At 39.9% G+C, this 12,275-nt stretch overlaps 1 protein-coding gene across 1 annotated transcript in view; it reads right to left on the bottom strand.

The window, feature by feature from the left end:
- Window positions 1-11,913, bottom strand: part of fgfrl1b (fibroblast growth factor receptor like 1b) — a 41,056-nt gene extending 29,143 nt beyond the window's left edge. The window contains exons 1-2 of the mRNA XM_026947398.3: window positions 11,787-11,913; window positions 11,599-11,678 (exon numbers count right to left, since the gene is read on the bottom strand). Coding sequence (XP_026803199.3) covers window positions 11,599-11,671 — 73 coding nt within the window. The 5' untranslated portion in view covers window positions 11,672-11,678; window positions 11,787-11,913. The remainder of the gene's footprint in view (window positions 1-11,598; window positions 11,679-11,786) is intronic.
- Window positions 11,914-12,275: the final 362 nt, after the last annotated feature.

Here is a 12,275-nt window from a genome sequence, read left to right as displayed (position 1 = left end):
AACATACCAAGACAGTTTAGCTAAATGGTAAATGCCTGGGGTTCTATGTGTTAAGAATAATAAGAAGAATGGACAATTAAGGTCTCTTAGCTTCCTAATGGGGTTCTACTCTAAAGCCTCTCTGAAAGGGGAACCCTCTGTTCTAGGTTTCTACATAGAACCTTTAAGGGTTCCCTGACTGAGACAGAGGAGGTACAGGCTTTTTTTTTTCTAAACTTGTTCAATGTTTTGGTGTAGAACCCTACAATAGTGTGTTTCCTACCTTTCAGAAGACTAAAAAATCCTTAAAAAAATTCATAAAATATTTTTCTAAGATTGTACCAAGTACTAAGTAGGCTTGGAACAACTGACGATAGCCACATTAACTTACCCATTCAATACACACACTCAGAAAAAAAGGGTTCTTCAAGGCTTCTTTAAGGGATCACTGGATAATGAAGGGTTCTTAGCCTCCACTCTTTCAGAGTTGGTAGGGTTTTACATAGAACCAGTAAGGGTCCCCCTGAGGGACAATTATTGAGGAGATATATATATTTAAAAGTATGGAACCCCTTTATAAAGCTATAAGAATCTACAATTTTAAAAAGAAATAACCCTATATGTTATTCACTTTGTACTTCTTGAGGAACTCCTAAAAGATCTATGTATAATCTTACAACAGACTTTTCCTCTTGTAACAGTTTTCAAGTAGAACCCCTTTTTCCTTAATTATCCAATGATCCTTTCAGAAACTCTCTTTTCCGAGAGTGAGCCAGGTACCAAGAGAGGTGCCAAGGTAAAATGATTAACAATAATTTGGATTTTGTACTACAAACCTAATCAACTAATACATACCCTCTTAGAAAAAAGGATCCTTTGAGGAATCTTTAAGGCTTTATTTCAGTTATAGGTTCTTAGCTTCCACCAAAAAAAAAAAAAAGAACCACACTTTATTGTAGGGTTCTACATAAAACATTTAAGGGTTCCCCCAGAGGCACAACCAAAGAACCATTAAAGTTTTAAAATGTTTAAAGAGATCAGAACTCCATTAGAAAGCTAGAACTATTAGAAAAAATAAAAATAAAAAACCCTAAAAGGTACTTTGTTTGCTCTATGTCCTTCTGGGAGAGGAATATATAGAATAGAGAATATGTATATTACTCACATCAGAGCCTACTTCAGAGTGTTTTCCTCTTAGAACAGCTTTCAAGTGAAAGTTTTATGGAGCTAAGAACTGTTAACTACTCAAAGAATCCTTGAGGAACCTTTTTTTCTAACAGTGTAGCTGTCTCGGAGCAAACTGAGACACCAGACTGAAGCTACAATTGTGATGGATCTCAGCTTGACAACTGGAGCAATGAAACCTGAAGCTCTCAAGATCTCCTTTCAATGCCAGCTGCCTTCATTCGGGACTTATGCAGAGGGGACTGAGGGAGTGTGTATGCTGGACTGAGGGAGTGTGTGTGCTGGACTGAGGGAGTGTGTGTGCTGGACTGAGGGAGTGTGTGTGCTGGACTGAATCACGGTGGCTCTGACTGGCTCAGCTTTGTTATTGCTCAGCATTGCAGACCTGCTGCTGTGAAATACTAAACCTGTGAGTCACTCCAGCATAGGATAGCACCCTATATACCTTCCTCCTGCAGACCACCAGGGGTTGGACCACAGGGAAAAGTCCTAACGCGCCAATCTGGCCTCATAAACACACCCGCTGCCTGGCAGGGGCGCGAGATAATTCTGACTAACTGGAGCTCCAGCAGAGTAATGAGCACCTGTTTATTAAGAGTATTATTTCTAACAAAAAAAAAAAAAAAAGCTGAGCCGACAGCGATCACACGCAACCTTTCTATTCCTGATTTGCTCCTTTTGTGTGTCCTATCTCCCTCTGTAATCATCTTATTCACTTTATAGCTCCATCCTTTTGTGTCTCTGCTGAACGTTTGTGTCTTGAACCATTTCTTCAGTTATGTCTTTGCCTGTCAGAGCAAGACTCCGCAAAGTGAAAAAGACATGCTATGCTTCAACCATCCTCCTTTTAAGCTGTAAGCCTTCGTTTTTTTTTCAGGCTTTTAGATTTCTCACTCCTCTCTCAGCCTGACCTAAAGCAATGATCCAGAAGCCCATTACCAGTGACCCAAGAAAAATGGACCCAAACTGCACTTAAGAGAAATACAAAAACGAAAAAAAGGTTGTTTTTGTTGAGCTCTGCAATTTCAGGGCTCTGAAAAAACATGTCAGTTGAACAAATACACACATCGGGATGTTCAGAAGCATTGTGGTGCTTCTTTCAGAGCTGACGTTGCAAGCGGCGGAGGCTGGTTAGCTTGGACAGCTGTAATCTCTCTGTGAATTGCTGAGTAATCCCACCTGTAAAAGGGAAGACAAAAGGAGAGCTGCAGGAGCAGCCCGAGAGCTTCCCACACCCAGAGGAGTGATCCAGGAGAACATCGCTCCAACAGGAATGGGCTGAAAATGAAGGAATAGAGGCAATCTTTCTTTTTCACAACATATTGCCCTGCTTCCACCTGTGCAAACACTCCACCCGACCACAAGCAACAAGCCTACGAGTGGATCACACTCACACGATGAGATACCGCCGAACTCCCGGAGCTATTCATGCTCACAAACACTAAGCTGATAAAAAAGAAAGGGAAAAAAAGAAAAAAGTTCAAAGGCTCGGCACTCTCCTTTATGTTTTAATGCCTCCTCCATAAATACCGACACTTCTCAAATAGCTGCGTCGGAGTGATGCCGCACGAGAGCAAGTGCAGCTCATTAAGCTCCCTGTTTACCCGAGATACTGCAGGCTGAAATACTGCGGCCCGGCCTTTTGATAAAGCGAGCTGTTTCGGGCAGATCGGTACTACAAAGGCGAGCCCGGGCTCATCAAAACACGAAAAGAGAGCTGCTTCTCATCTGCTTTTCAAAATCTGAGGAGCAAAAGTGAGCTATGCTCGCCAGATTGAACGTGAAGTTGATCTTAACGTGCCCCATGCGTGTGTGTATTTCTCTCTGTCTCTGTGTGTGTGTGTGTGTGTGTGTGTGTGTGGTGTCTGAATACAAGTCATGAACATCATGTTCAAATTTAATAACTGTACTATTTCCCCATTTAAGAGTGCTGGTTAACTAGCTCAGCATTTACAAGGCCAAAGAACACACACACGCACAGTCCGAAAGATCTGCCAAACAAATGATTTTTTTTTTTTGGTTGTTTGTGTTTTTGTTTTTTTTTTTTCTAAAAAGGATTGTGCTAAGAATGTAAAGAGGTAAGCTTTTTTCAGAGTTCCTTTAGACACATGCCAGGCCTTTCTGAAAGTCTGAAAGTTAATAGTGATCCTGCCTCAAGCAACATTTTAATTAGTTCGAGCACAGAGCCAAAAAGCACGCGGCACGCACATGCACACGCTGACACACACCGACGCACATCAGAGGCCGACATTTGACAAGTTTTACGAGCGTGAAATGATGTTCCTAATGAAATAGAAGCATCACATGGATCTTACAATACAGGAATATAATGAACAGTAAGAAGCACCTGAGGGACTCTAGGGCTAAATAAACACCTTTTCACATATACACATGCTACATAAAGAACCACAGACAGGAAAGACTTCTGTTTTTTTGCCTTCAGGCCCTGCTTGATAACCTTCACTACACAGCATTAAGAACAGTACAACATACTTAAACCTACAGCACACCAAATAACAATAACAACAATATTAATTATTATATTAGCAGTTCCTCCGGGTTCCCCGGTTTCCTCCTACCTCCCAACAACATCCCTGTAGGTGCACTGACTATTTTAAATAAAAACTATTTTTACATTTTTAATAGCCTCTAGGTGTGAAAGTGTTTGAGCATGAGGCGATGGACCGGCAATGGACAGGCTCCGGACCTATTTTTTCGTAAGTTCGACAAAAATAAAACAGCATCCACAAATAAACCATAAGCAATTCACAAATACAAAGTACGATCTACAAAGATATAAAACAAGATGCACAGATATTTTTGTACTTCACAAATAAATATTTTTGGACAGTAGAACCTCATTAGCTGTATCGTGTATAGCGCCACGTGCGTTGTGATATTTGTGGAACGGCCCACATTTATTTGTGGATTTCTAAAAGATTTCTAATGTCAACTCATACAGTTCAATCCAGGAATATATATATGTTTTTACACTGGGTCTGCTCTAGCCAATCAGTTAGCAAGACAACTTTTCACTAATGCCCACTTCACTCCAAACAGCTACAGCAGGTACACTATATGGCCAAAAGTTTGTGGACATCTGACCATCACACCCATGTGTGGTTCTTCCCCACACTGTTGCCACAAAGTTGGAAGCCCACAATTGTATAGAATATATTTGTATTCTGTAGGATTACAATTCCCCTTCCCTTCATGGTTTTGGAATGGGCACATGTAGGTGTGATGGTCAGGTGTACACATACTTTTGGCCGTATAGTTATACCCTCAGCCAATTGACACACATCAGGGATGTAAGTAAGTCTCAAGTAAAAGGCATTTCAGTGCAGGGAAATATTCCCCAGATGGGGTGGATAGAGATTTAGTTGAATGTTAAAGCGGGTTTCTTGTATACATGTTTGTGGATGGAGACTGATGTTTCTTTTTTTCCCCTCCCACAAAACATGGAAGCATCAGCCGCAAAACATCTCTGATTGGCTGACAGATGCTTACCTCGGAATATGTTCTGTTTAATGTTAAACTGTGGTGAGCATTTTAAACGGACAACAGAGGGTAATGTTCACACACTGCTATGGTTTGGTGTATAACACCGCAATGATCATTGGAAAAACGTGACTTTCTGATGGAGACCAAAACGTTGTTTAAAAATCAGCCTTTTCAGCCTTTTCACACTTTTCACAGAGAAAAAGTTATACTCTTTCATACAACAGTGATGTTGAATTCAGGTTCATTTTAACATGTTCAATCCAATACATACACAGGGATTTTATGGTGGACACTCTATGTATTTTGCGAGAAGATGTTTATTTAACAATTTTGGAAGGAGTCTCCAGTGTCAGCGCTTTGTAACAAGCTGTAACTTTAAGTTTTCTGACCCTTTGTGCTCACACAGTAACACGACAAGCTGCATTTTTGTCTTATTAACTTCAAAAGTAAAAAGGAGGGGCTGGTGAGTGAACAATTCTTTATAGCTGCTATAACATAATTGATAACAAGTATTATATTGTTCTGCGGATGTTCCACAACATCTAATGTATCTATAAATGGATAAAAAGTATGACGTTATTCTTTAATAAATAAAAAAAAATGCAATCATTATTGTGGTGTAAATTATTTGATGTTATAGGAAAATAACTTCATGGTGGAAACAGTAACTCAGCTTCATAACACGGCCCCATTGTTGATTATTTTCCTACAACAGCACACACATCTGTCACTTAGTCAGGCCTGAGCTGTAGCATCTCTCCAATAAACACACACTAATATAGCGTGAAGGCCCATTAGGGAAAAACGGTTATCACACTACAGTAATTCCTTTAACTCAGGCAAACACACATAATTAAATTTCCTGAAAGCTGGACTGTTATTCCTTTAGATCACAGAGGCTGCATGGCTCCAGCCGAGCTGCTCCATTATCACTCGTGTGATAAGCGACAGCGCCTGCAGAGAGCCGTTATCTGCCTGATGAAGCGGAGGAGGCGGACACCTGCGGAGAAGGCCAACGGAGGACAGCACGCCCGCTGAACTCCCGCTGAGTCCTCGCTTTAAACATTCACATTTGTTAATCAAAGCTACTGTAAATCAGCTGACTCCATTATTAAGTTCCCAGACAAAAAGCTTAATCTTTATTTTACAGTATCTTTAAGAAAAAACAATCCAGAAGGCCTGACAGCCTTGTTTACAAACCCGCAGTCTGGATCTGATTTAGACGGGAAATCTTGACCTGCTGTCGCTGTTGTCTTTCTTGATAAATCTGTCACTAATATTTTGTCATGTCTGGTTTGACTGCAGAATCTTTTAAAGACCATGACATGTGTCTTTGATGCCTGTGCCTCTCTAAACATATGGAAAGGAGCGTGACTGTGTTGGAAACACACTGCTTTTGTTAGAACTCCACATCAAGCTCTGTGCATGATGGAGTATGTAAACCCAGCTTCAGCTTCTCAGCCAAAACATTGCTAGAACACGTGAGTAGATTTTAATAGATGCCAACACTCCTTGAGGCTGAGCTTAGGGCTGTGAGGAGCTTCATGCTTTCCAGACGCAAAAACTCAAAGGAAAGAGCAGGAACCGGGAAGAAACAGGAAATAGCAAGGTTAGCAAGAAGTGAAAACATTCCTCAGGACTGTACAGGGACTTTCTTTACTGTTGGCTGGCATGTAGGAGCATGTGTGTGTGTGTGTGTGTGTGTGTGTGAGAGAGAGAGAGAGAGAGAGAGAGAGAGAGAGAGAGAGAGAGAGAGCCTTGATGCATAAAGTTTAATGACACTTATTCTGAGTGTGGATCCAGAGCACTCTGGGCATTTCCCAGAGATTTTTTTTTTTTTTTTAGACTTGAAGTACAAGCGTTATGTCACACTAATTTACTCGTAACTTCTCAAATCATCACTGCAGGCACTTGAAGCTCTTAAAGGTCTTGCCTGGAGTCATATGCTATATAAATCTCTAAAAACAAATTAGCGTGACAATAATGACCTGACAATAATCCCAGATCTAAAAAAACCCCATCAGTTCCTGTCATGATTACACACTGACACAAAGCTCTACAAAAAAAGCAAAATAATATAATCTTATATAATATTATATAATAATATAATCTCCCAAGGATTATAATTTTACTTTATTAATGAACGACATGTCAAGCATTTTATCTGTTTATAGTTACATTTAATGTTGTGGAAACAAGTTAGTTCCTGTTATCACTTACGCTATAGCAGCTATAAACATTCCTTCCCTTATCTGCCTCTCTTTTCTCTCTCTTTTGAATGCTGTAAGACAAAAATAACACATCTTATCATGTCCCTGAGAAACCGGAAAGTGAAAAGTCATCTGTCCTGGAGACTTTCCTGTTTCAGAAGCTTAACTGTTCCAAAGCGCTGACACTGGAGACTCCTTCCAGTAATGCTAAATAATCATCTCCTTACAGAAAACTTCAGCATATCAATGATTGCAAATGTTTTTAAATCTGTTCATGTGGACCCTGTGTAAATTTTAACCATCAGATCTGTTGAAGCTGCTGTTACAGGAAATGAATCAACACCTTCTGACCAATCAGAAACGAGAATTCAATAGTGTTGTATTTATGACTAAATGAGAGTCGACTGGTCAGTTCATTTAAAATGTGTTTCTTATGGGCTCATTCCTACTGAGATTAGGTTCAATATCTAACTCTTCTGGAGTCAGTTATTAACTTAGCAATATTTTAACCTACAAATTCACCACTCTGACCTTTCCCCCCTCTTTTCTCTCCGCTCTCTATTCACCTCCAGTCACCCTTATCCAGACTGAACAGCCCCTGATGGCACTCACCACACAAACGGCGCTAAAGTGCTCGGCTCCGCAGCATTCCAGTCGAGACTACGGGCAGGAAAAAGGAAAAGAGCAATCCAAGCACAACAAAGACTGTGTACCTTTCCCTCCTCCGACTCAACGTGTCCCACACACACGCTTCAAGACTCAGGTGGGAGTGAGCAGGTCAGCAGATGGAGAAGTAAACACAGAGGACAATACACTGTTTACTTCTGCATAGCTGAAGATCTGACCGCATTCTTATCAGCTCACTGACCGGCAGAACACCTCCCAGTGCAAACAGCGGTGAAGTGAACTATCTGAGGGACGGGGCGAGCTCGGCGGGAAACCTCAGCTAGTGATCAGAAGGTTGTGAGTTCAAACCCAGGAACTGCTCGAGAGCCAGATATCCATCAGCAGGACCCTGAGCAAGGAGAACAACCCTCAACCGCTCAGCCTTGTGCTTGGATTGGATTCTGACCTACAGTCGAGTGCAAACGCTTACATGTGTTTATACCACAGCACTGCTGAAGCGATGAATTTTCTATACAAGCAGCTCTGACGCTAGTGTCAGCTGTAATTCAAACCACGGGTTTATATTAATGTGCTCATTTTAATACATTATCCTTTCTTTAATAACGATTTACACAGTCATGCTCCACATTAACAGATTTTTATGTAAGGCTATGTGTAGCATTTTTGGAAGGAGTCTCCAGTGTCAGTGTTTTGGAGCAGTCAAAGGTAATGCTGTAACTTTAAGTTTTTCCAACAAGGACAGACAGATTTGCACTTTCTGGCCTCTTAGTAACATATTAAGCTGTATATTTTTGTCTTCTATCCTTCAAGAGAAGGAAAAAAGAGAAGCTGGTGACAGAAAGACTGGTAATAGCTGCTATAACCTAAGTGAACTTTTTAAATGTAACTATAAATGGATAGATTTTTGACGTGTTGTTCTTTAATAGATTTTAAAAAAATCTTTTTTTGTAATTTTGGAGTAGTAGTAGTAGTAACTCTGCTTCGCATCACACAACCCCACTGTTGATTACATTCCTATAACAGCACGCCATGTCCTGACTATTCCTTACACACTGTAAAACAGAGACTGTATTTGAAACCACAGAGTGGGAGTGCAAACTTGTGCACTTCTTCCAAATGACTCTAAAGCTCATGACCTAATAACATTTTTAACATGATCTCAGTGACTCAAACAGAAGGATAAAACCCACAGGTTTTGATTCAATCTGGCCAGTCCCTGACACTCAGCCTGACCTTATTACTTTTATTCGCTAAATGTTCGCTGTGTTTAAATCTTGTTAAGAACGATGCTCGTGGTGATACTTGTGGTGATATTGTATCTAGAGAATGTTGTGAATCAAAGCAGCTCTGATGTTATGAGAATGTTCAAAAGGGTAAATTTACACACCGGCTTGCCTTTTATCTGTAAAAGTCATTGTTTTATTTTCTCAAAGAAACCGTAAATCGGCCCTCGGGCTCTCAGCGGGGTGACGGAGGACGGCGTGAAAGTGAGACGTTCCCATCCATCCCGTCCATATAACGTCCCACGTCTGTCCTTGTCCGTAGAGACTCCCTGCCAGCAGGTGTCATCGTCCCTACACTCTGATTTATCTCAAGTCCTTTTTAACTTGGCAGGGGCCACAAACCAGCGCACAACGGAACAACCAGCTGCAGGAACAGGGGCCAGGAGTGGGAAGGCTTCAAAAGGCCACTCTGTGTGTATGTGTGTGTGTGTGTGTGTGTGTGTGTGTGTGTGTGTGTGTGTCTAAATGCAGTGTATATTAGCATGCTTCCTGACTCACTGAAGCACTTGAGTGAGGCCTTAAAGGCACTTTTCTTTTCATACCTACAGCTGAGTGCAAAAGTTTGCATACCCTTAAGTCAAGTTGGAAAAGATAAAGACATTTATTTTAACCAATAAAACATTTACTATGTTGGGTTTGTACAAATTTTCCTACAAATGGGGTTGTGAGAGAATCGGCAATTTTGTTTTATTCATTTATTTTACAAATTAATGTTACTAATTGAGATTGCAGATTTTGTGTGCTGCTATTTTGAAATGTTACTGGATGTCGCATTCAAACAATGTTTACATTACGAGTGTTCATACTCTTCTAGTCTTTTTCATTATCTTCCTGCACTAGCATAGGAGCAATAAAAACTGAAAAAAATTCTCCATTCAAATACTTTTGCTATTTCCTCGACAAGACTGAGTAACTCTGATGTAAGAAGACAAAAATATGAAGAAGAAAATATGCTGAAATATTTACTGAATATGGATTTACATGGATAACAAGGGGTAATGAAAATGCCAAGGCTTGCAGTCACAGAAAATTCATAATGATCGTCCATAATGAAAATTCATGTCCACTTGAGGTGTCCACATGGGAACTCATGTGTGTTAGCCCATCTTTTGCCTTTACAGCTATCTCTAGCATCTTCTATTTTCTCTCACGAGCATCTCAGATGTAATATTCAACCTATATCCTAAACGTGTCGACAGTTAGGGATGTGCAGAACACACAGTAAGTCCTCTTTAACACACACTTACAGAATCCATGCTAAACATAATTGAACCCAGGTTTAACACCAAAAAACTGTTGAAATGATTAAAAACAACGTAATTAAAGGAAATATTTCATCAGAACACAGACCTTTGTGCTCAGCATGGCATAGAGTGATTAAATAACTTACACAGTGTTAAATTAATCGCTGTAATGGAGTCTAGCTGAGCGCTTCTGAACATTTTAGGTGCTAATTTGACACCACGGGAGTTCATTTAACCCAGCAGGTGATCAGGTTGAACTGAGATCACTTCTCTGAGATATGATTGGTACTTAACATTGACTGTATTATAAGGTGCATATTGCACAAAGGAATAAGGTAGTGAGCTGTTTCAGGTCCACATTTGATACTTAAAAAAAACACAAAAAAAAGATTTGAAAAAGACAGAGAGGACCTTGCAGACATACGTGGGAAACCCTAAACACAGTGGAGGAAATATCCCAAATACAAACATTAACATGGATCATGATATGGCAGGAGTGTGAACCTCAGGCCTCCACATGATACGATACATTACAATATCCATTCATAAGGCAATGATTCAATATTTGATGATATCTGCTATGATATGATGATACCATACAACATGAATCTATTTCTGATTGATATGAGACTAACTTTGTTCAGAATCCCAGATCAGCCTGCCTTTAATTTGCGAACGATGATGATAATGATGATGATGATGATGTAGAGAGGGACTATTTTAAAACATCTTGCTAATTATATTTTACACACACATTCACACACACCGGTTACAAGTAGCTGATTGGACGCACCAAACGTGGCATATTGAGCTCATAAACATGCCCAGGTTTTTTTTTTTTTTCTTTTAAATAAGGCACTGTTAGCTTCAGCAGCATTTTAAGGCCATGAGATTTTGTGAATAAAGCTGCAATATTTTGAGAAAAAAGACTCTTTTTTCTTCAAATATTATGATTTTATTTTCAAAATATTTCGACTTTTTTCCTCATAATATTATGACATTTGCTCGAAATATGACATTTTTCTCTAAATATTATGACTTTATTCTCTGGCTTTTTTCCTCATAATACCATATCACTTTTTTCTCAAAATATGACTTTATTCACAAAATATTTCACCTTTATTATCTAAATATTACATCTTATTTCTTGTAATATCATATTCTGACTTTATTCTCAAAATATTGTGACTTTCTTCTCATAATATCATATTATGACTTCTTCTTGAATTACTACTACTTTATTTTTGAAATATTGTGATTTTTTTTCTCATCATATATTATAACTTTTTTATTCTTATTACTGTTGAAATTGTGTATTTTTTAAACAGTGGAATTCTGTCGTAGTTAGAACATCTAAATATCATGATATATTCTCTTCTTTAGTCTGTCTTCTGTATCATTATATATTTTGTGCCATTATTTTTGCTCACTTTAAAATAATCCCCCACCCAGAATCAGCCTAAACCTGAACCCACATCATGCATCATTACTGATCAGTGCCATACATCACCAGCTAATAATAATAAAAACCTGGCATTGATCAGATTCCAGCAGGTTATAACTCACCAATGGCTTCACAGGACACTGCAGTGATCAAGATCCCAGCAAGTGTGAGGAAGTTTTCAGCTTCAGAGATCATTTTAATTCTGTCAGGGAGGCAGAAAGAAGAAGGTGGAAGCCACAGTTTCAGACATGCGCATAAAACAAGCTAATCCTTTAAACAGCTTCGTGCAGAAGTGAAATGTCAGACCCACCTGGCGCCTGGTTCCACTCCGGATACAGCGGGATGAAGCTAGAGGCGGCGGCGGGACACAGAGCCTGCAGCAGCCGCGTCTCCTCTCGGCATGTCCCGCTTCCCTGCGCGCTCAACTCCCACCGCGGACTGAAGTCCAGCAGCGGAACTCTTCCAGCCAATTAGAAGGCGGCGGCACTTCGAGAGCCAATCAGAAAGCGGTCCGCGTCTCAGCCGCGTCAGCGCCGCGGGAGCGCGCATGTGGAGCTGAGAGCGCCATCTGTCTGCCGTGCACGAGCGTACAACTTATTACTTAAAATTCAGTGGGTGACAATGTTAGTAATAAATAAAACAAATAATCTACTTCCAGTGTTGGGCTAAATGTCCAGATAACCAGATGATAATAATAATAATAATAATAATAATAATAATAATAAATGTTTAAGTTTAAACATAAATGTTAGATGTACCACAGATAGGTAGAGAGAGTCCTTCAACCTCCCCCCAGAAA

The sequence above is a fragment of the Pangasianodon hypophthalmus genome, chromosome 7 (assembly GCF_027358585.1).
Source record: "Pangasianodon hypophthalmus isolate fPanHyp1 chromosome 7, fPanHyp1.pri, whole genome shotgun sequence".
NCBI classification, from domain to species: domain Eukaryota; kingdom Metazoa; phylum Chordata; class Actinopteri; order Siluriformes; family Pangasiidae; genus Pangasianodon; species Pangasianodon hypophthalmus.
Note: the sequence above shows the minus strand (reverse complement) of the source record. Positions and strands in the feature narration are given on the sequence as shown.